The following is a 24879-nucleotide window of genomic DNA, read 5'->3' as shown; positions in this document are numbered from 1 at the left end:
ATGTTCAGTCTCCTAATTAGCGATTGCAGTGCCCTCTTGTTGATTCTGAATTAGTAATTTAAAACTTATTATAATAATATTAGGCTGAGCACAAAGCTTTACTTGCATTAATGGCCATGTGCTTTATATGAGAAACATTTAATTTGATTAAAGCCCTGTTATATGAAAAACTAAAATAGGAGAACCTGTTTATGGTCAAGTTATAATGTAAATACTGAAGCATTATTTTCTCCAGTGAAGCCTCTTATTCATTTAGATTTGAACTATAGGCCTGACAAAAAAGGTACTATCACCTTCTTTGCCTAACATACATATTTTCAATTCCTTAGAGTTGGTGTATGATGATGTGTTTGCTGTTTGGGAGGTCATCTGGGCTGCTAAGTGTGTCTCCTCCAGCCATTTTGTGCTCTTCATTGCTCTTGCATTGGTGGAGATATACAGAGACATCATTCTAGAAAACAATATGGACTTCACAGACATCATCAAGTTTTTCAATGGTAAATATATATTCATTGTACACTCTGTCATGGTAACATAAATCTCAATGTCATGAACCTCTATTAAAAAGGTCATATAAAGTCATCAGCAACAAGCATATTAGATAGCTATATAACCTAACCTTTACGAGCATTTCAAATCTAAAGAAAAGAGTTAATATTAACAGCACAGTACAAACACAATTAATTTTTTCACAACCTGTTATGAACACCTGTTGCTTTTGTTGTTTATGTAGAACTGAGAATGCCATTTAAAAACAAAATGAAGAAATCTGTTATCAATTAATTTGAAATAAATTTTTACATTTTCAAACTGACAAACAAATTGACATTACATTAATTCAAAATTATTCATGTTCAATTGTAGTTAAATGCAACATTGAATAATGTTCATAAATTTAAAATGATGTATCAGTGTTTTAGTTGTTTTTTCTTTCTTTCTTTTTTATTTAGCTATTCTTGGATGAGTAAAATATGGAGAAATTACTTTAGGGTTGTTTGATTGGTTATTTTAGATTCATTTCTCGATTATTGAGCTGAATAGTCAGGTCATTTGAATAAATTCTTTCTCATATCCCTGATTATGTCACCTTTGTTTTTTGTTTTTTTAGAAATGGCTGAGCATCACAATATCAAGCAAATTCTGACTCTGGCTCGAGACCTGGTGTGCAAAGTGCAGACACTTATAGAGAACAAGTAACTCTGAAGACTCTCACCTCTGTTGTTTATCGTGTTCACATTGCAAAACCATCAGCCCCCTGCTACAAAACAACAGGGAAACATTTGGCCAAAGCTTAATGAGCTTCAAGTATATGGTAACATTTCCAATGCCAAACATCTTGATCTACCTGGAATCAGTCAGTACACAATTTTTAATAGAGTCATCTGGCTCTTTAATCAGGTTTTTACTGAACATCTAAGCAGATCCTGCCAATCAGTGGTCATTCATTGTTAGACATGGATTTTTATCCTGTGTCTAAAATGCAGTCAGAATTACCAGTTACTTGTGACTCATAGGCGCTCTATTCCAAAACCTAGTGAGCTCTCTTTCTGTCTGCTGCCTTCATAAACTGAAATTGAACATCATACGTGACGGATTTGTTTCTAATTGGATTCCAGTAGAATTTGGTGTTAGTTGGTTGCTAAGCCAACAACATGATACTCATACACTACATATCACACACATACTGGGTAGAATTGTCAGTTTAAATCAGATTTAAACATTTATTGATACTTTTCAGTGAAAACAAGTATTAGAATTATAAACATTTTCTTCATTCATGTAATGCTGCCTTAGAATTTGACCAAAAGAACATATCTTAGAAAACAGCATAATGTTGCAGAAGTGTGCCTATGATGCCTTAAAATGCTGCCTATGTAAGCAGCTCACTAGGTTTTGAAACAAGAGCAATAGAAGTTACAGGAGATTAGGTCAGGTGCATTTTACTGCTAAGAGGCGGTCCACACTAGATTTCATGCTCCATTCACTTTCACATATATAGATTGCACATATATATATATACTACTGTTCAAAGGTTTGGAGTCAGTCAGATTTTTTAATGTTTAAATTTAATTTAAATTTTCAGCAGCCTTTACTCCTGTCTTCAGTGTCACATGATCTTTCAGAAATCAAGAAACATTTCTTTATTATTAATAATGCTGAAAACAGTTGTGCTGTTAAATATTTTGTAGAAAATATTATTTGCTTAAGATAACAATTTATTTGAAATATAATATTTTGTAACATTATAAATGTTTTTACGGTCAAATTTGATACAATTAATTCCTTTGTTAAAGTATTGAACAGTAGTGTATTCATAGAATTTTCTCTTGCACTGCATACAAACATAAATTAAAAATGTTTCATTTGTATTGCCATTGGAAACTGTAGTAGATTTATAGATAGATGTATACATTTCCTTTTATTTATAATTTATTAAAAACAGAACCCTGAGAGCATGATATTTGTTGTTACATCTAGTATGACCGCCTTCTTAAAGGGATACTCACCCCAAAATGAAAATTTTGTCATTAATCACTTACCCCCATGTCATTCCAAACCCGTAAAAGCTTCATTCGTCTTCAGAACACAATTTAAGATATTTTGAATGAACACCAGGAGGCTTGTGACTGTCCCATTGACTGCCAAGTTACACTGTCAAGGTCCAGAAAAGTATGAAAGACATTGTCACAATGATGCGCTGTTTCTACGTGTATTTAGCTTTGATTTGAAAGAAAACAGTGCATCTTTGTGGCGCGGCTGATACAGAAGAGCATATGCAGCATACGGTGATATGGAGAGATAGAGGAGGAGGTTGACGTTGAAATTGTTGTTTTTGGTCATTATTTTTGTTTTCTTCGCTTACAAAAAGTATTCTCATCGCTTCATAACGTTACGGTTGAATCACTGATGGCAAACAGACTATTCTGATGATGTCTTTCATACTTTTCTGGACCTTGACACTGTTATTTACTTGGCAGTCTATGGATAGTCACAGGCCTCCCGGTTTTCATCCAAAATATCTTAAATTGTGTTCCACAGATGAACGGAGCTTTTACAGGTTTGGAACAACATGGGGGTAAGTGATTAATGACAAAATTTTCATTTTGGGGTGGAGCATCCCTTTTTAAGGCTGTGGTTTGACCTGCACACTTTATTAGTATTCTGATGTGCCACTTTTAATATAATGTAGAATTTCCTGTGTACAACTGTAGCAGTAGAGGGCGCTGTGCTTTCAGTCAACTGACCTTTTGCATGCATTTTTGTACCCTGCTTAATTCCACGTCAGTGTCTTTACTGTGAGTTGTTTCACTAAATCAGATCAGGTTATTGTATCACACAGTATATTATAGAACAATACCAAGGAATGCATCTAGGTATTAGATTTTAGAACAGAGCCCCCCCCCCCCCCCCCCCCCCCCCCCCCCCCCCCCCCCCCCAGAAAAAACATCCATAAATCATGTATTTCTTCTCTTTGTGTTACAGAACTGAATAATGATTTGGGTTTTTCTTCGGTTTATGTAATGAGTCAGTGCTGTGTTTCAATGCATTGGTGTCATGTTTGCAGTCACCTTATGAATATCTGGCATTATATGATTGATTTTTCAGATTTGATGCTTGTGTCGGAATGTGTGTGTGTGTGTGTGTGTGTGTGTGTGTGTGTGTGGACCAAGACAACTCATAATCACTACCGCAAGGCCTTGTCTGCTTGATGTATTCTTGCTGTTTGTGGACTGTATAAAAAACAAAAAAAGAAAAAACACATGCTATATTAGAAAAACACATGCTATATTAATATAAGCTATATTTATTATATAGAGAGAATCTATATTATTAATTTTGGTGTCGTTGCCTACATGGACCTCAGAATGGACACTAATACTGACACAAAGAAATGAAAATCATCAGTGCTCTTATTTATTTTTTGTTATGAAATTGTTGTATAAAATGTACATTGTGTTTCTTCATCCTCTGCTAGCTCTTATATCATTGTACCTTATAACATTGTAATCACAGTGATGTATTGATCCTATGATCAAACCAATACAGCTACGGGTCAGAAACCTTTGGTTGATCAGGTGTATCCACAATGAAGTGGAATCGCAAAGTGTATCGAATCCCAAGTATCATTCTTTATGTATCTGATCTGTAACACAAGGCTAAAAATTACCATTTAGGCAAGAATAGTAAAGCAAATCAAAATCAAAGCGTATTCCAGACTCCTGTGAAGACATAATTTATGTGATCTGATATGAGCAGATATTAATCATTCTCCTGCATTGAATCTTCTTGTGCAAAATCTATTCTAAAAGAAAAAAAAAACAAATTTATAATTTGTAATGTGTTGTTAAGCATTTATTTAAATCTGAATGTATGCATTTTGTCTGTTTTTTTAAGTGAATGTTGTTACTGCACTGTGGTCAATCACTACAAAGTGTTACATTCTAAATATATATTAAATGGTAAATGTACTTATTAAAAAAAAAAAAACTAAATAAAATGGAATTGTTCTTATTTTTCCAACAAATATAATGATTATATTCCTGCTTCTGAATGCAATTAAATTTTGTGTGTGTGTGTGTGTGAGAGAGAGTGAGAGATTAATTTATCTTTTGTTTTATTTTCTTGCTATTACAATTAGGATATGTCATCAGAATTGAATTTATAATTGAATGAAATGATGGAATTATAAATGTATAAATATATAAATATAACATATACAGAATAGTCATATACATAGTCATAGTCTTGTCCCTACTTGCCTTTCAAAAGGGTAGATTAAAAATATTCCGCCCGAACAGGGACTTGAACCCTGGACCCTCAGATTAAAAGTCTGATGCTCTACCGACTGAGCTATCCGGGCTCTTACGAAGATCGCTCACAGTCCCTTCTGAGAAGATGTACGGCATGAACTCTAGAAAACCTCAACTTCCGGAAAAGCAGAGGCTTGTTTGTTTGGTGGTATGTATTTATTAGTTTTATTTGGAATTCAGAGATTTTTTTATAATCTTTTTGTTTTTATTTTTTTTACGTTGCGCGCACAGTAACGTGAAATACTTAGGAACATCAATTGAACATGTTCTGTAAATGTGCAGCGCGAGCTTCAAGGGCGCTGCGGCCTACGCATCCTCGGTGTGGAGTGTTAACGCTGCCCTCTCTAAGCGACACTGGGTCGGCTAGCGGAACGTCCTGGTCACGTTGGACATATAAACGGGAATCAAGTAACCCCTCTGCCTGGAATTCCAAGGTAAAGCGTGATTAATTTGTAGACCATTGTGTTGGGATGAATAAATGTGTAAGATGTAAATTAACCTATTAATAGGTGAACAAATATATTATGTTGAACATATTATGTTCACTTTGTTCAACTCTTCAGGTTCCTCAGATACCCACATGGGAACCTGTAGCGGGAAATCAACTTCCACCGGTAATGATTCTTCTGCACTCGTTTATATAACTCATGTTGTACACATGCAATAAACCTTTACGAAATTTAATTATCCATTACTTAAAAATAGCATTATTGATACATCAGCGATTAAGTATTATTACAGTAAAATATAATACAATTTTGTCATGTCACCATATATTTCTCCATACCTGGTTGACAACGTAAGCTAAAAGTGGCACGACTGGAGCATGGTAACAGAAGCCCACACATTAAGATAAAACTTCATTTTGACACTCTTTACATTGTTTCTTGAAACCTCCCAGTGCAGGACAGCAGAAAACATAGTTCACAAACGGAGCAGCACTCAACCTTACATTTAAACTGTTGTGTTTATGTGAAAAGCTTTGCTTGAACAGCAGAGATATTTATTAATAAAGAATAATATTTCTGTACATGGATTATTTTGTACATTCATAATTTGTTTGTTTTGTGCTTATGTCTCACACACACACATACAGAGTTTAATAATGCTCGGCAATAAATCTCATTCTGATTTATTATTAATAAAAATAAAGAATTTTTGTTTTCCTATAAGAAGGAGCTATATAACCATGGTTTACTTTTTATTTGCAGCCAACAAGAGTCTCGCCAGATTTAGTGGACAAGTATAGAGATTAGCCCTTTGTTGACTTTTGGCAGTAAAGAAGGGGTGGACTGTCTGGAGAAAGCCATTCGTTTTGCTGATCAACTTCATGTCATTAATACTGATGGTGTGGAGCCGATGGATTCGGTTCTAGAGGACAGGTATTTAAGCTTACATCAGCTCATATCAGTTATGTGACAGTGTGTAGTTGTTATGGGTGCGAGGTCCAGTCAGTTTAGGGGTATCCATTGAATCAAGACCCTTTTTATGGTGTTTTCTTTGGTTGACTGTTAATATTGTTTAAAAATTATTATATTTGCTGTATTTTCTCAATGCAAAATGGTGGTTCCCAACCCCTCCAAGTATGTTTGCTCAAATTAATTAATCAACATGTCGCTATTTTATAGGAGCTAAACTTTTTCTTTGAACTTCCTGTTGTGCACAGAGAACTGTATTTGAGAGATGATATGATAACAGAGGGTGAATGTGCAGAGGATCTGCTCCAGCTGGCCAAACACACAGTAGAGGAGTACTTTGTTGCACCTCCAGGTAAAAAACAAAATTAAAACTGTAAAAAGACAAGCCGTTCTTTCAGAACTTAAAAACAATTTAATCTCCATCCAACCTTGGATTCACTGTTTAAATCAAATTGTCTTATCAGAGTAGAACAAATGTGTCTTGGTTAACTTTGCTTATTACTTTTTTTTCTAATTAATTGAATATGTGTACTAATGAATAATCAGTCTTTATTTTTAATGCAGGAAACATCCCACTACCTAAGAGAGAAGAGAGAACTTCTATGCTTAAAGACTCAGAGTTTTGACTGATTTGTCAGAATTTTGGCTCTGACTTGCATTATAATAAATATTTATTTTTATCTTGTGTGCCACTCATGTTTTTTTCATAGTGATAGAAAAAAATAACAAAGCAAACACAAATAGAGATTCATTTCAATAAACAAATTTAAGAAATAATCAACAAGAAAAACATATTACAGGGAGTATCAAGTAGTCATAATAATTCGATTAACTAAGAAAACTACAGAACAGAATAATCAAAAAAAATGTTAGCAAAATGTTCAGGTAATACATGTTTATAATGTCTGCCTTTTTTGCCTTTACAAAATACACATAAAAGACAATGAGACATTATGTTGTCAATATATGTATATAGTCTATCTATATATATATCTATATATATATATATATATATATATATATATATAATATATATATTGTATGTATAATATTAAATGTGTCAAATGTGTGTTTGTGTGTGTGTGTATGTATGTGTGTGTATGTATATGTATTTATATATATATATATATATATATATAATATATATATATAATATATATATATATATATATATATATTTATGTATGAAACGTTTTCATGGTTTTTATTCTGATGTTACTGAACAAGAATGCATTGTTCATTAAATTTGCTAAACATCCTGGTAGCTATTAGGTGGAATGGAAACAGAAAGTGACTATATGGACTTCAGATAAACGAAACATTATTGTTTGTGGGCGGGGGCTTAAATTAACACTATAAATTCATGACACCGTCCCGAAGACGTCATTGGTGTGATTTACCTGACTTCAGATTATTCATCAGAATTTAAGATATGAACAGCTCGGTAAACCGCGTAAGTCTTTTGAAAATATTGCACTTTAATATCATATAATACATTCATTAAATGTACGTACGAAATTAAGTGTTTTAAAATAAGCTGAGGATGCTGTAGTAGTTTTAAATATTTAATTATTATAATTAATATTTTGACAGGTGATGGAACTGACAATAAGACTGCTGGGAGGAGATGGGAAGAGTCTGGTAGTGAGCGGAGAAGCCACAGTTGGCGAACTCAAGCAGCGCATTTCTCAGCTCTTCGGAGAGCCTCCTACCAAGCAGAAGCTTTCTGCCGATAACGGAACCCATATCAGCCTCGATGATGATTCCAGAACCCTCAGCAGTTACGGGTTGCACTCTGGATCAGTGGTGAGTCTGCTCATCACGAACCCTGGACCTTTCCAAGTGTTCGTCAAGAATGAGGAGGGCCAGACTGGAACGTATGATGTTGATGTCAATGAGACCGTCGATCAGCTCCAGACTAAGATCTTCAACAAACTGAGTGTCCTAAAGGATCAGCAAAGACTGGTTTACAACGGAAAACAGCTGGAGCCTGGCAGGAAGTTGCAAGACTACAACATCACACCACTAAGCACCATTCACATGGTTTTCCGTCTGCGAGGAGGGTAATGGAGGAGATCAGCGCGACCAGAATTTATAACCGATCCAACTATTTTAATAACTTAACACTAGACATGCCAGAATAGGAAAAGTCATAATGAAAGACATTTTTATTCGGTCTTGATAAGAGTACTATATGAATGCAAATATGTCTATCTGCAAGTTTCAGAATTTTGTATTCATATGTTTGATAATGTCGGGTATCATTTTCAGAAAACGAAACATTATTGTTTTGTGGGCGGGGCTTAAGATGACGCTTTGAATTCATGCCTCCGACACATAATATTTGATGCTGGAGTGATTTATCTGTTATCAAATAGACTATATAGTCTACGTCTTTAAAATTATTGAACGTTAATAGCATATAATGAATTAAAATACGCTAAACTTTTCACTTTTTTAAAAAAAAATGTTTTTCTATTTCTGTTAGTATCAGAAATTTATTTTTATTTTTATTATATGTATTAATTCATTGTGATTTAATGTATTTATGTCATCTAAGAAATTTATAAAATATGGAATAAGTGTAATCCTTCCTCATACAGTTCCAGTTTAAGGTTTCTGTATATGTTCTTGCCAACCCATTTCTTGCTAAATCAAATATAAATGCTCAAAACAGTCCTGTGTACTTTGCATGTTTTATTGACTTGTTATGCCTATAGAGTAACTGGTATACACAAAACACCAGTTTCACTAATAATTTCAAACATTTTAATATTATGGATCAGATGTGAAATATCATTGTGTTAATAGGCTGCGTATTTATCCATTTGTAAATGAATTAGAGCTGATCACAAATGTATGTTAATTCATTTTCTTTTTATTTGATCAAAATGATGACATTACATTATAATTTCCCTTTAAACCATGTCCTCAGCTCAGACCATAACTCATACTTCAGTTTAAAATATATTTAATAAAAACAGCATTATAAATAATTATCATTAAATTTATATATATTAGTTTAAAAATATATAAGTGTCCCTAACACTTTCAGATATTAATGAAACTAAAATTGGGAAATTGCAATGTCAGCTTTTATCCTGAGGGACCCTAAATGAACTGGTTATGTTCAACAAAAACAACACATTTTAGTGAGTCCGTTCTGTGACTTTTGGCCTTTTCTTTAATATATTTGTTAGTAACTGTTTATATTTACTGTCTCAACCATGCAATGTCAACTCCTTTTACACAAATTGTAACTACATAGTTGGATATTTTCAACAACGTTATTTGACCGTGGTGATAATTCATTCTCAGACTGATGTCTCAATTCATTCATTCATTGAGGTGAATACTAAATTTGTCAATATTTATAATAAATACTTGACAGATTATTGTTTTCACTGATATGTTGACCCATACACATTTAGTGATAAAACTGACAAAGAAGTAGCATTTATTTGATATATATCAAATGCCTAAACATGTTAAATCATTTAAAATAGTTCCTTGGTAAATATTGTTTTATTTCAGTTTTGTAGCCATATGGCTTGCTTTAACTTCGAAAGCGTCTCAGAATATTTAGAGAAGAATAAGCTCATCCTGGGCAATAAACACAAACACTGCTCATAGTAATATAAGATTGTCACCTACAGTATATCAGGTGAGACTAGATGGACTGTATCATGCAATAGTAGGCTGGACAGCAGGCATAATTAACAGGAAACAACACCAGAACAGAAAACAAAACTGTGACCCTTTAACCGTGGTGTAGTCACAATGGACAAGGTGTGTTTTGTTCTTATATGACGTGCTTCACTTTACCTGGATTTCCCCAATCACATGATCACGTGGAATGCTAATCTTTCTAACGAAACTCAAGTAGGAGATGACTATTTGACTGTTTTTTTTTTTTTTGTTGTTACATTTATTGTTTTAATGTTCATTTTTATGGTTATGAAACATTTAGATAAAGTAGGCTATACACTTTTTCAATGTAGATTACAGAAACATTGTTTACATTGATTCAAACAGAGAAATGTTACATTGTTTATCCATCCAAATAAGAAAGTTCTCTGCAGGTTCCCAGAACCTTGCAGGAAGATTTTTATTTATGTATTTTATTTCTTTATTTTGATTACAGAGAACCTATAGGCCTACAGTACGTTCTGTCATGGTTCTTTTTATTTTTAGCTTCCCCAGAAAGTTTGGGATCCAAAAATGGTTGGCTGCGTAAAAAATATAAACTAGATTTATTTATTTATTTAAAATATAAATGGATAAATGTAGGCTATTTCATATCTGCATTGTTATTTCCGCTGATGTGTTGATGAACAACAGCGTTTGAGTGAGAATGGAAACAGAAAGTGACTGAGCAAGTTTTCAGAAACGAAACATAATTTTGAGGCGGGGCTTGAGTTGATGCTTTATATATTCATGCCTTCGTTCACTGTAATCAGACGCATATTACTTGATTTCGGTGCGGTTTACCAATCCTACTTTTTGAAGAACGCAATCCAGCGAAAGCCATTCAGCAAAATATTTTTAACAACCAGGTCCGGTTAAGATGCATACCAATTTATGAAAATATTGAGTATTAATGTTAACGCTAATCTCCAGTTTTAATGTAGGGTCTAAGTAAATTGTGTTCTAGTAGGCCTACCCTAATTTTAATTATTTTATATTTCATCTCATTTGTGAAGGTGATGGAACTGACAATAAAACTGATGGAGGAGATGAGACGGAGTCTGGAAATGAGCGAAGAAGCCACAGTTGTAGGCGACTCAAGCAGCGCATTTCTCAGCTCTTCGGAGGCCTCCTACCAAGCAGAAAGCTTTCTGCCGATAACGGAACCCATATCAGCCCCCCCCCCCCCCTCGATGATGATCCAGAACCCTCAGCAGTTACGGGTTGGACTCTGGATCGTGGTGAGTCTGCTCATCAACGAACCCCGGACCTTCCCAAGTTTTGGTCAAGAATGAGGAGGGCCAGACTGGAACGTATGATGCTGATGTCAATGAGACCGTCGATCAGCTCCAGCCTAAGATCTACAACAAACTGAGCGTCCCAAATGATCAGCAAAGACTGCAAAAGTCTGTCAGGAAGTTGCAACAATACGACATCACACCACTAACTGTGCGTTCACACCGCCAGCGTCGAGAGCGTCAAAGTGGTCGGAAGTCATTACCATTAGTGAGCCGGAGTCGAACATCGGTGAGGAGCGTCGTGGCGCGACTTCGCCGTTGAGAGCGTCGAGGAGAGTTGAAATCAGGGCAACTTTATGGTAATGAGCTATGACGTGGTTCGGCGGCAACCAATCAGAACGTAGAAGCCCACCGCTTGAGAGGATTCCAAGCGAACGCAGCATCCGACCCACATTAGTTCTCAAAACAAAAGGTTGATTTTTGCTGTGGCGGGTTTGCAGTAATCTATGATGTGTCCCTGTTTGCGGTACAAGGGGGGACATAAAAAATAACATTTAAATAATACGTGGAAAAAGGTGTCTGAGATTGTTCGTGTTCCTGGTGAGTTGCTGATGTGCAGTAACGATATAAGCATAATAATCTAATGATATAATAAATATAACTAGGCTACAGTAGTCCCAGTAGTTACTTTTTTTTAAAAAATCCTTGATTATAGGTACATTAAGTAATGTTTATACTTGATTATATTTACTTAAGTAACATTTTCAATGCAGGACTTTTACTTGCATCAGAGTATTTTTACAGTGCTTTATACATTATAAGGTAAAGGATCTTAATACTTCGTCCACAACAATATTTAATGAATGGGTTAACTTATAACGTTTACTCTCATTGTGGTTAGTTCTGCACAAGGCTAGCACTTTTTTTCCAGGATTTCAGAACAGCGTAACATATATTGCGCAGCCGCATACTCATACTCTCTCATACAATTTGCATAGGTCAACGATCATGCGCAGATTGGGAGGAAAGCCGTTGCTAAAATTGCTTCTCCAAATAGCGTTACTCTCCGAGATCATGGTTTTTTTTTTTCATATTAGATTCATACTTTACAACTTTAAGGTAACCTTTCCGCGATCGAGGGTGTTTCTTGTCAAATTACATTCATACTGTTAAAATTACATTAATACTGTTATAACTTAAGATCCCTGTCCTGATCTCAGGTGTTTCATGTCAGATTACATTTATAGTTATGACTTCAGATCCCTGTCCTGATCTCAGGTGTTTCATGTCAGATTACATTTATAGTTATGACTTCAGATCCCTGTCCTGATCTCAGGTGTTTCATGTCAATACATGTTATACAGGTTATGACTTCAGATCCCTGTCCTGATCTCAGGTGTTTCGTGTCAGATTACATTTATAGTTATGACTTCAGATCCCTGTCCTGATCTCAGGGTTTCATGTCAGATTACATTTATAGTTATGACTTCAGATCCCTGTTCCTGATCTCAGTGTTTCATGTCAGATTACATTAATACAGTTATGACTTCAGATCCCTGCCCCCCCCCCCCCCTGTGGACAAAAAAAACAGATCTCAGGTGTTTCATGTTCAGATTACATTAATACAGTTATGACTTCAGATCCCTGTCCTGATCTCAGGTGTTTCATGTCAGATTACATTTATACAGTTATGACTTCAGATCCCTGCCCTGATCTCAGGGGTTCATGTCAGATTACATTAATACAGTTATGACTTCAGATACCTGTCCCTGATAGTTTCCATGTTCATGCACTATGGGGGGGGGGGGGGGGGGGGGGTGGGGAAGGGTCGGTGGCCTAATGGTTAGAGAGTCGGAATTAAAGTTAAAGTTAATTCCTGAACCCCTAATTCCCTCAAATTATGGGTTCAGGAATTAACTTTAACAGGACTGATGAGCATAGGTGACAGAGCACAGGTTAGAATATTGTTAACTTTCTTAAGGGAAACAGTTTTGTTTAATAGATTTTATGAGGATAAAACAGGATATGGGAAAGTGTGCTTGGTAATGAATGATTGTGTGTAGGTGTGTAAATTATTATTATTATTATATTTTTATTTATTTTTTTTGAAAGAGGGCGTTTTACCAAGACCTTCAGAAACGCCCATTTTACGTCGTGGTAATGAAACCCCTGGAATTTACAGGGGGGCAGGGTTTCATATTTTATTGAAGCATCCCTGGGGCGCCGCCATTGGCTAGCGGACCCCCACCTGCTGTTAGCATTCCATTGACTCCCATTCATTTTGGCGTCACTTTGACAGCGAATAACTTTACATATGAGGCGTTTAAAGACTCCATTTGTACATTAAATATTTCTAAAGAAACACGAAAATGTATAAAAGGCTCCATTACCTTGTATCTTACGTTATGGCCCCCATAGAAAGCAGTTTTTTGTAAAAATAGGCTAACGATTGCGTCATAACCTGCGACTCTCAGTCATAGCGCAAGTAGTACAGAAATTATCGTATGGACGGAGGAGAACTGCAGGCAAATCTTTTACTGCTATGAGGCTATCAGGGGGGGACGTGGAGGCATGAAGTCAAGGGAGAAGCCCATAGAGAAGGCCATGAAAGCAACGGGACAAAATTTATTCCAACTGTAAATAAGTGTGTTTGGTGGGTGATTCAGATTTCTCTTGGCACAGCGATTAGAAGACTTACAATTGTCAGACAGGGTTGCTCACGTGACATTTACGTCATCAAGCTCAGTTTTGAGTCTGCGCGTTCGATCGACCCCCAGGATTGAGTGCGTGCTTCTAATTGACTTCATTTGTCTCCGTTGAATCCAACAGGGTCGCTGTGTCCATTTCTTTTACTGTCTATGGGAATTTAGTGAATGCCTCTGCGCAAGATCAACAAGCTTGTTTGCTTTGCGGCCGCTTTAAATACACGATAAGCATTCGATCTACGTCAGAGCGTCAGAGCGCTCACGAATCTTTCTGTCAGCGTTGTTTGAGCAGGGGCGGCCAGAGCGATTTTTGACGCTCGCGACGCCGGCGGTGTGTGACGCAACAGTAAGCACCATCCACATGACTCTCCGTCTGCGAGGAGGTTGATCGGAGAAATGTGTGCAAAAAGGACTAAAAAGTGTTGTCGTGAAATGTGTTAAGTGATGTAAATACGGTAGGCATACTACTCAGTATCAGAATGTTGTGGTTTAATATCTTTTTTTGGTGATTGATAAAACGTAGTAATTGGGGAAACAAATGTGGTTAAGATCGCTCATGTAATTGCACTGTATTTATCTGCATTTATATAATTGTATTATCTAACTTTTATCGTTATGAATGATCCTGAACTGTAACTTAAATAATAAATGCTCGAAGAAGTGAGCTTGTTTTTATCAACGTATTTTCTAGTACAGTGCTTCTCAAGCTTTTGTGATTTACTGAATAAGACTTTTTTTTTAAACTCACAATTTCTACAGATCTTCACAATGCTAGACACAACTTGTCATGTTGTGTGTTTACACTCGCACCCAGGAATGGCAGGAACAAGAAGCAAGACAGTCTTACAATTGCAGAAAAGATCACTGTGGGGATTTGAATTGTTTCTTGTTGTCATTCTAATGTCCTGAAGTAAAAAGCAGACTTAAACAACTACACAAAGTATTTTTGATTGCCATTCTAAGTCATAAAAAAGGGTAATATTTTCCAGAAACCATATACATGAATGGTACAAGACAAATGATAATAAATGGAAAGTGACAATCACAGACTGATACACTGCCATTCTGCACATATTCGAATGACCCATGGGGTGTGGTTGCTCTCTATATGGGTGTGTTTAGGAGCACTCTGGGTTCCACCCTCATCATGTGATCACGGGGAATACCCTCTTTCCAATGATTCACTCAGGAGCAGAAATGTTAAAATGTAGCTGTCAATGAAACACGTTTACTTTATAAAACTCTAACAAGAGGCCTGTCTCAAATATAGAGAAATAAAACTGCACTGTTGCACAAACCAATTTATGGATTTATCGTGGCAACAAATCTAAAGTCAACACGATTTCAGCATTATTTAACCAATAAACCTTTTATGGTCTGTTCACCAGAAAGTTATTTTGGGGAACCAAAATGGTTCTTCAAAGGCATCACTCTGAAAACTCCCATTTAGAAGCTTTATTTTTGAATTTGAGTTCACATTGGTTCAATCTACAAAATTCCACTATGACATAATTCTTGTGCATGAGAATTCAAGCTCTGTACACACCTAGATGTTTGTATCTTACACGTCATGTTTATATGGCCTGTTATGCTCACTGCTTTTCTGAAGTATGGAAACTGTATGGAAAGTTGCTGAACAATCCCTGAAAAGGAAACTCAGTGTGGGGGTGAGTTTCAAAACAATCATGACTGTGAACTGATTGTGTGAGTATGTGAAAGAGGCAACTTTCTTTTTATAATAATAATAAAAAAAAAGAAATAATAATACAGTGTTAACTTTACAGCTGCTATAAATGCTGTGTAGAAATGCTTTCACATTTTTAAATAAAACAATATAACCTTTTTTAAAACACTGTCATCCAGTATTGAGCCTTTTAAATCATAACACTGAATGAATTAAAATATATTTTACTGGTGTGCTGGTAATTATTTTAAACCAAATGTCATAAAAATGTATCTATATGTTATAGCTATACGGTGTTCTATATGGCTCAGTGGTAGAGAGCATTGCGTCAGCGGCGCAAAAGGTTGTGGGTTCAATTCCCAGGGAACACATACTGGTAAAAAAAAAATAAAAATAATAAAATGTATAGCCTGAATGCACTCTAAGTCCCTTTGGATAAAAGTGTCTGCTAAATGCATAAATGTAAAAAAATAATGTATACAAACTATATTAGCAAGACCACTGCTATTAATGTAGATCAACTCACAGTTAAAGAGTGAAGATAATAGCAGCAGTATTAGAAACTGCTAAAATGAGTCGGTCTCTGTAATCAGTGTTTTTTAATTAATCAAATACAACAATCAAAATCCTGACATCATCAGTGCTTCCATAAGCAGACGTTCAGAAGATTTTTTTTTTTTTCTAAAATGATTCATAACAGAGCAATAATTCATTAGCAGTCAGTGGAAGTAGCAGTAAAATCTCATCACTGACCCACATCACAGTTATTTAAAGAGAGATCTTCTATGCTTAAACACTCAGAGTTTTGACTGAAATGTCAGAATTTTGGCTCTGACTTGCATTATAATAAATATTTATTTTTATCTTGTGTGCCACTCATGTTTTTTTCATAGTGATAGAAAAAAATAACAAAGCAAACACAAACAGAGATTCATTTCAATAAACATACTTAAGAAATAATGAACAAGAAAAACATATTACAATAATTAGATTAACTAAGAAAACTACAGAACAGAATAATCCAAAAAATTGTTAGCAAATGTTCAGGTAATACATGTTCATAATGTCTGCCTTTTTTTGCCTTTACAAAATACGCATAAAAGACAATAAGGCATTATGTTGTCAATATATGTATATAACCTATATATATATATAGCCTATATATATATATATATATATAGATATATATATATATATATATATATATAGATATGATATATATATATATATATAGTGGTGTGTATGTTTTTCACAATATTAGTGTTACTGTTTTTTCTGTATTTTTGATCAAATAAATGCATGCTTGATGAGCAGAAGAAACTTTCTTTCAAAACATTAAAAATAGTAAGTGTTTCCCAAAAAACTTTGGTCTGTACTGTATATATATATATAGATATATATATATATCTATATATATATATATATATATATATATATGAACGTTGTCAGGTTTTATTTCTGATGTTTACTGAACAAGAATTGCATTGGTTGATTAAATTTGCTAGCGATTAGGTGGAATGGAAACAGAAAGTGGGACTATATGGACTTCAGAAAACGAAACATTATTGTTTGTTGGCGGGGGCTTAAATTGACACTATAAATTCATGACACCCGTCCCGAAGACGTCATTGGTGTGATTTACCTGACTTCAGATTATTCATCAGAATTTAAGATATGAACAGCTCGGTAAGCCGCTTAAGTCTTTTGAAAATATTGCACTTTAATATCATATTATACATTCATTAAATGTACGTACGAAATTAAGTGTTTTAAAATAAGCTGAGGATGCTGTAGTAGTTTTAAATATTTAATTATTATAATTAATATTTTGACAGGTGATGGAACTGACAATAAAACTGATGGGAGGAGATGAGAAGAGTCTGGTAGTGAACGGAGAAGCCACAGTTGGCGAACTCAAGCAGCGCACTTCTCAGCTCTTCGGAGAGCCTCCTACCAAACAGAAGCTTTCTTCTGCCGATAACGGAACCCATATCAGCCTCGAGGATGATTCCAGAACCCTCAGCAGTTACGGGTTGCACTCTGGATCAGTGGTGAGTCTGCTCATCACGAACCCTGGACCTTTCCAAGTGTTCGTCAAGAATGTGAAAGGTCAGACTGGAACGTATGATGTTGATGTCAATGAGACCGTCGATCAGCTCCAGACTAAGATCTTCAACAAACTGAGTGTCCTAAAGGATCAGCAAAGACTGGTTTTCAACGGAAGACAGCTGGAGCCTGGCAGGAAGTTGCAAGAATACAACATCACACCACTAAGCACCATTCACATGACTCTCCGTCTGCGAGGAGGTTAATAGAGAAGATCAGCGCGAACAGAATTTATAACCGTTCCAACTATTTTAATAACTAAACACTAGACATGCCAAAATAGGAAAATTCATAATGAAAGACATTTTTATTCGGTCTTGATAAGAGTATCTACTATATGAATGCAAATATGTCTATCTGCTAGTTTCAGAATTTGTGTTCATATGTTGGTAATGTCGGGTATCTTTTCAGAAACGAAACATTATTGTTTGTGGGCGGGGCTTAAGATGACGCTTTGAAGACATGCCTCCGACACATCATATTTGATGCTGGAGTGATTTATCTGTTATCAAATAGACTATATGGGCTACGTCTTAGAAAATATTGAACGTTAATACCATATAATGAATTAAAATATGCTAAACTTTACGCTTTTTAAAAATTAATTTATTTTTTTCTATTTAATATCTGTTAGTATCAGAACATTTATTTTATTTTTATTATATGTATTTATTATTTTGTGATTTAATGTATTCATGTCATTTAAGAAATTATAAATAAAAAAATATGGAATAAGTGTAATCCTTCCTCATACAGTTCAGTTTAAGGTTTCTGTATATGTTCTTGCCAACACATTTCTTGCTAAATATTAAATATAAATCCAACTCAAAACAGTCCTGTGTCAAACGCTTTTGCATGTTTGTATTGACTTGTTATGCCTATAGAGTAAACTGGTATACCACAAAACACCAGTTCTGTTTCACTAATAATTTCAAACATTTTAATATTATGGATCAGATGTGAAATATCATTGTGTTAATAGGCTGCGTATTTCCATTTGTAAATGAATTAGAGCTGATCACAAATGTATGTTAATTCATTTTCTTTTTATTTGATCAAAATGATGACATTACCATTATAATTTTCCACTTAAACCATGTCCTCAGCTCAGCCCATAACTCATACTTCAGTTTAAAATATATTTAAAGAAAAACAGCATTATAAATAATTATCATTAAATTTAATATATTAGTTTAAAAAAAAAAAATATATAAGTGTCCCTACCACTTTTAGATATTAATGAAAACTAAAATTGGGAAATTGCAATGTCAGCTTTTATCCTGAGGGACCCTAAATGAACTGGTTATGTTCAACAAAAACACATTTTAGTGAGTCGTTCTGTGACTTTTGGCCTTTTCTTTAATATATTTGTTAGTAACTGTTTATATGTTACTGTCTCAACCATGCAATGTCAACTCCTTTACACAATGTGTAACTAAATAGTTGGATATTTTTCAACAACGTGTTTTGACCGTGGGTGATAATTCACTTCTCAGATCTGATGTCTCAATTCATTCATTCATTGAGGTGAATACTAAATTTGTCAATATTATAATAAATACTTGACAGATTATTGTTTTCACTGATATGTTGACCCATACACATTTAGTGATAAAAACTGACAAAGAAGTAGCATTTATTTGATATATATTAAAATGCCTAACCGTTTAAAAATGCCTAAACATGTTAAATCATTTAAAATAGTTCCTTGGTAAATATTGTTTTATTTCAGTTTTGTAGCCATATGGCTGCTTTAACTTCGAAAGCGTCTTCAGAATATTTAGAGAAGAATAAGCTCATCCTGGTGCTCATAGTAATATAAGATTGTCACCTACAGTATATCAGGTGAGACTAGATGGACTGTATCATGCAATAGTAGGCTGGACAGCAGGCATAATTAACAGGAAACAACACCAGAACAGAAAACAAAACTGTGACCCTTTAAACCGTGGTGTAGTCACAATGGACAAGGTGTGTTTTTGTTCTTATATGACGTGCTTCACTTTACCTGGATTTCCCCAATCACATGATCACGTGGAATGCTAATCTTTCTAATGAAACTCAAGTAGGAGATGACTATTTGACTGTTTTTTTTTTTGGGGGTTTTTTTTGTTACACTTTATTGTTTTAATGTTCATTTTTATGTTCATGAAACATTTAGATAAACTAGGCTATACACTTTTTCAGTGTAGATTACAGAAACATTGTTTACATTGATTCAAATAGAGAAATGTTACATTGTTTATCCATCCAAATAAGAAGTTCTTTGCAGGTTCCCAGAACTTGCAGGAAGATTTTTTATTTATGTATTTATTTCTTTATTTTGATTACAGAGAAACCTATAGGCCTACAGTACCGTTCTGTAATGGTTATTTTTATTTTTAGCTTCCCAGAAAGTTCTTGGGATCCAAAAAATGTTTGGCTGCGTAAAAAAATATAAACTAGATTTATTTATTTATTTATTTAAAATATAAATGGATAAATGTAGGCTAATTTTTCATATCTGCATGTTTGTAATTTTCCGCTGAATTTGTTGATGAACACAACACGCGTTTTGAGTGAGAATGGAAACAGAAAGTGACTGAGCAAGTTTTTCAGAAAACGAAACATAATTTTTTGAGGCGGGGCTTGAGTTGATGCTTTATATGATTCATGCCTTCGTACACTGTAATCAGACGCATATTACTTGATTTCAGTGCGGTTTTACCAATCCTACTTTTTGAAGAACGCAATCCCAGCAGAAAGCCATATTCAGCAAAATATTTTAACAACCAGTCCGGTAAGATGCATACCAATTTATGAAAATATTGAGCATTAATGTTAACGCTAATCTCCAGTTTTAAGTATGTCTAAGTAAATTGTGTTCTAGTAGGCCTACCTAATTTTAATTAGTTTTATATTTTATCTCATTTTGACAGGGTGATGGAACTGACAATAAGACTGCTGGGAGGAGATGGGAAGCGTCTGGTAGTGAACGGAGAAGCCACAGTTGGCGAACTCAAGCAGCGCATTTCTCATCTCTTCGGAGAGCCTCCGTTACAAACAGAAGCTTTCTGCCGATAACGGAAACCCATATCAGCCTCGAGGATGATTCCAGAACCCGCAGCATTACGGGTTGCACTCTGGATCAGTGGTGAGTCTGCCTCATCACGAACCCCGGACCTTTCCAAGTGTTCGTCAGAAATGAGAAAGGTCAGACTGGAACGTATGATGTTGATGTCAATGAGACCGTCGATCAGCTCCAGACTAAGATCTTCAACAAACTGAGAGTCCCAAAGGACCAGCAAAGACTGGTTTTTCAACGAAGACAGCTGGAGCCTGGCAGGAAGTTGCCAGAATACGACATCACACCACTAAGCACCATTCACATGACTCTCCGTCTGCGAGGGGGTTAATCGCTGTGAAATGTGTGCAAAAAGGACTAAAAAGTGTTGCCGTGAAATGTGTTAAGTGATGTAAATACGGTAGGCATACTACTCAGTATGAGAATGTTTTGGTTTAATATCTTTTTTTGATTGATTAAAACGTAGTTATTGGGGAACAATGTGGTTAAGAGCTCATGTAATTGCACTGTATTTATCTGCATTAATATAACTGTATTATATAACTTTTATCGTTATGAATGATCTTGAACTGTAACTTAAATAATAAATGCTCGAATCATTCCCAAGAAGTGAGCTTGTTTTTATCAACTTATTTTCTAGTACAGTGCTTCTCAAGCTTCTGTGATTTACTGAATAAGATTTTTTTTTTTAACTAACAATTTCTACAGAGGCTTCACAATGCTAGACCCAACTTGTCATGTTGTGTGTGTTTTACACTGCACCCAAGGAATGGAGAACAGGAAAGCAAGACAGTCTTACAATTGCAGAAAAGATCAACTTGTGGGGATTTGAATTGTTTCTTGTTGTCATTCTAAATGTCCTGAAGTAAAAAGCAGACTTAAACAACTATACAAAAGTACTTTTGATTGCCATTCTAGTCATAAAAAAGGGTAATATTTTCCAGAAACCATATACATGAATGGTACAAGACAAATGATAATAAATGGAAAGTGATCATCACAGACTGATACACTGCCATTCTGCACATATCAGAATGACATGGGTGTGGTTGCTCGCTTTAGGGTGTGTTTAGAATCACTCTGGGTTTCCCCTCATCATGTGATAATGGGGAATACCCTCTTTCCAATGATTCACTCAGGAGCAGAATAGTTAAAAATGTAGCTGTCAATTGAAACACTTTTTCTTTATAAAACTCTACAAGAGGCCTGTCTCAAATATAGAGAAGTAAACTGCACTGTTGCACAACAAACCAGATTTATGGATTTATTGTGGCACACAAAATCTAAAGGTCAACACGATTCAGCATTATTAAACAATAAACCTTTGATGGTCTGTTCAAGAGAAAGGTTATTTGGGGAACCAAATGTTTCTGCAAAAGGCATCACTCTGACAACTCCCATTTAGAACGCTTTATTTTTGAATGTTGAGTTCACATTGGTTCAATCTACAAAATTCCACTATGACATAATTCTTGTGCATGAGAATTCAAGCTCTGTACACACCTAGATGTTTGTATCTTACACGTCATGTTTATGGCCTGTATGCTCACTGCGTTTTCTGAAGTATGGAAACAGAAAGTTGTCTGAACCAATCCCTGAAAAGGAAACTCAGTGTGGGGGTGAGTTTTCAAACAATCATGACTGTGAACTGATTGTGTGTGTTTGTGAAAGAGGCAACTTTTTTAATATAATAATATAAAGAATATAATAATAGAAAAAGAAATAATAATACAGTTTTACCTTTACAGCTGCTATAAATGCTGTGTAAAAATGCTTTCACCTTTTTAAATACAACAATATAATATTTTTTAAAACACCAGCATTGAGCCTTTTAAATCATAACACTGAAGGAATTAAAATATATTTTACTGGTGTGCTGGTAGTTATTTTTAAACCAAATGTCAAAAAAAAAACAATATTGTCTCATTTTGTCAGGACTATACAAGTACTACAAAATATATTAGCAAGACCACTGCTATTAATGTAGATCAACTCACAGTTAAAGAGTGAAGATAATAGCAGCAGTATTAGAAACTGCTAAAATGAGTCGGTCTCTGTAATCAGTGTTTTTTAATTAATCAAATACAACAATCAAAATCCTGACATCATCAGTGCTTCCATAAGCAGCAGAAAGACATTCAGAAGATTTTTTTTTTCTACTAAAATGATTCATAACAGAGCAATAATCATTAGCAGTCAGTGAAAGCAGAAGCAGTAAAATCTCATCACACCGACCCACATCACAGTTATTTTACAGAAACTGTAACCAATATTCCTTGTCCCAGTTTGTCCTGGGAAGACATTTAAAAAAACACATCTGATGTGCAGCAGTCCTTTAAAGGCACAAACTGGATTCAACAAATCTAAACCAACCTAGGTCCACTGTAGCTGGTTTTGTGGTTTCATTTCCTGTGCTGAGGCAAGGTAGGCATACCAGAACACCAGCAACCAGGTTGGCAAACAGCACTCGAAAAAGGGCCTGTGCAGAGAGTAAGAGTGGAAAAAGAAAGTGAGATAATGGTATCAGAGGTACCTTATGCAATCTGAATGAAAGGATTGGTAATAAATGGTCTTATGCAATACCTGTACATGTACATAGTTGATATTGATAAACTGAAATGGGGGTCCAAACCTTCCAGTTCATCTTCAATTGCAGGCCAGTAACTTGTTTTGAAAGTTTGTTTTGCGAACATCTGTGCGTGTCTGGGCCGCTGGCACAGATTACATTTGCAGATCATATCACTAGATTGTGGATGGTTTGCAAGTCCTAATACTACAAGCGTAATCTCATGAATTAGGAAAACGAAGATTAAACAGTAAGTTTACGTGCAAAATCAATGTAGGCTGTAAACAATCACAATAAATACGAGTTACTGTAACTTATGTTAGAGTTGATCTGCATATTCTTTACCAATAATTGCTTTGATTATCTTCCTTGTGCATGTTTCTCAAGAAGCACAAGATATTCTTCATCATTCCTAAACCTTTAATGGCCAGTTCCAGACCCTAAAATATTATGACCTGGCCATTATAAAGTGTTAAGGCCATGAAAAGTGGTGTCGTTTCTACAGGAAGAAATTAGTTTCCAAATTGATAAACACATTTAGTTTAGTTATCAATAACATTACAGACATTATTTATTTAAATTATTAGCTAATAGATTATTTGTTGAACAGTGATCTTCTTGACCAGGATAATAATTCACTGTACAAGATAATTTCAGTATGACTTATATTAGTTTGATGTCCAATTGTAATTAGCTCACGCATATCCAGGTGGTGTGACACTAGAGAATTTTTTTTTTTTTGAGCGAATCACTTCCTTTAAACTAAAACAGAAAACATCCATTTTGTTCCAAGTTTGTGACTTTCGGCCTTGAAGTTGATTCATCAGAGAGCGATCCAACACACTCAGATCAGAACCAGATCATGAGCTGAATCCGAGACTGCAAAACTACAGATCAGCAAACACGGTGGGAAAAATTCATTGACCAGCAGCTGAAGTCTATATTCTGGTCAAAGTTTGAGGCGTCATGAAGGTTGTCCCTAACCATATTGCATTAAGATCTGCCTCTCATAAAAAGATTGCCACCTGTAACCGGTGAATTGCTTCATGCTCCATGACATTGTGAAAATCACATATTTGCTTCATTCCACACCACAAACATCCTTACCATATGGTATACATCATACTTGTCCTACCATCCTTGAACTTCAATAGCTGGTTATGAAAGTAAATGGATCGAATACGCTTGTGTGTCCGTGACCTCGTAATAACATCACCGTTGCATATAGAGGTATGCCCAGAATATGAGTCCCTTGGTATTCTCTAACAACTCAGGAATGTCAGAAATTACTGCAGTCGCATTGTTGTACTGTATTAAAAAAAAAATCATCTGTTCACACAACAGTATATAAAACATGACTTAATCTCACTAGAAGGCTCAGCTAGAAACAGTACCTCCAAAGATTCATAACCACAATAAAAGAGCAAGAGGTAAGCGTGTGCTGGTGGCGAATATTAGGACGTTCCCAGCAGAAGCGCTGTTTGATCAGCCCAGTATGGTGACAGTGGGTTGGCAACAGCCCTCCAAAGAGTTGGTAAATGTAATGACTGACTGGACCAGTGATAGTAAAGAGTCTGGAAATTAGTTTTAGACATTTGGA

At 35.1% G+C, this 24879-nt stretch overlaps 3 protein-coding genes, 1 non-coding gene and 2 pseudogenes across 7 annotated transcripts in view; 5 read left to right on the top strand and 1 right to left on the bottom strand.

Moving 5' to 3' along the window:
* LOC109095769 (small G protein signaling modulator 1-like) overlaps positions 1 to 1237 on the top strand; it is a 32693-nt gene extending 31456 nt beyond the window's left edge. The window contains 2 exon segments of the mRNA XM_042750996.1: positions 330 to 497; positions 1109 to 1237. Of these exon segments, the coding sequence (XP_042606930.1) occupies positions 330 to 497; positions 1109 to 1197 (257 nt within the window). The 3' untranslated portion in view covers positions 1198 to 1237.
* A 3551-nt stretch (positions 1238 to 4788) lies between these two features.
* trnak-uuu lies at positions 4789 to 4861 on the bottom strand. Its single transcript has one exon. It is a non-coding gene; the product is annotated as a tRNA-Lys (tRNA).
* Positions 4862 to 5023: 162 nt separating this feature from the next.
* LOC109089998 lies at positions 5024 to 6909 on the top strand (annotated as a pseudogene).
* Positions 6910 to 7569: 660 nt separating this feature from the next.
* Positions 7570 to 8905, top strand: LOC122141970 (polyubiquitin-like). 2 transcript variants are annotated; one of them, XM_042750975.1, is made up of 2 exons: positions 7570 to 7673; positions 7823 to 8905. In XM_042750975.1, the coding sequence occupies exons 1-2, from the start codon at positions 7662 to 7664 to the stop codon at positions 8294 to 8296; spliced, it is 486 nt and encodes a 161-aa protein (XP_042606909.1). In that variant the 5' UTR covers positions 7570 to 7661; the 3' UTR covers positions 8297 to 8905. The 2 variants fall into 2 exon arrangements, with proteins under 2 accessions (XP_042606909.1, XP_042606902.1); XM_042750968.1 differs by having other exon boundaries at positions 7647 to 7682.
* On the top strand, positions 7622 to 18180 carry LOC109080751 (polyubiquitin-like). Of its 3 annotated transcripts, none has more exons than XM_042750950.1 (2): positions 7622 to 7682; positions 17379 to 18180. In XM_042750950.1, exons 1-2 carry the CDS (start codon positions 7662 to 7664, stop codon positions 17853 to 17855), a joined length of 498 nt encoding a protein of 165 aa, XP_042606884.1. In that variant the 5' UTR covers positions 7622 to 7661; the 3' UTR covers positions 17856 to 18180. The 3 variants fall into 3 exon arrangements, with proteins under 3 accessions (XP_042606884.1, XP_042606895.1, XP_042606888.1); XM_042750961.1 differs by lacking the exon at positions 7622 to 7682 and adding an exon at positions 17126 to 17229; XM_042750954.1 differs by lacking the exon at positions 7622 to 7682 and adding an exon at positions 17180 to 17238.
* Positions 18181 to 20333: 2153 nt separating this feature from the next.
* LOC109090358 lies at positions 20334 to 21044 on the top strand (annotated as a pseudogene).
* Positions 21045 to 24879: the final 3835 nt, after the last annotated feature.

Source organism: Cyprinus carpio, chromosome A5, assembly GCF_018340385.1.
Source record: "Cyprinus carpio isolate SPL01 chromosome A5, ASM1834038v1, whole genome shotgun sequence".
In the NCBI taxonomy this organism is placed as follows: Eukaryota; Metazoa; Chordata; class Actinopteri; order Cypriniformes; family Cyprinidae; genus Cyprinus; species Cyprinus carpio.
The sequence above is the reverse complement of the archived record's forward strand: the minus strand, read 5'-3'. Positions and strand labels throughout refer to the sequence as shown.

Bases quoted from the DNA above. Each gene is read 5' to 3' on its own strand.
- LOC109080751 (XM_042750950.1), top strand. From the start codon at position 7,662: ATGAACAGCTCGGTAAACCGC. The intron at 7,683-17,378 runs GTAAGTCTTTTG...ATATTTTGACAG, and splicing joins TGAACAGCTCGGTAAACCGC to GTGATGGAACTGACAATAAA.
- LOC122141970 (XM_042750968.1), top strand. From the start codon at position 7,662: ATGAACAGCTCGGTAAACCGC. The intron at 7,683-7,822 runs GTAAGTCTTTTG...ATATTTTGACAG, and splicing joins TGAACAGCTCGGTAAACCGC to GTGATGGAACTGACAATAAG.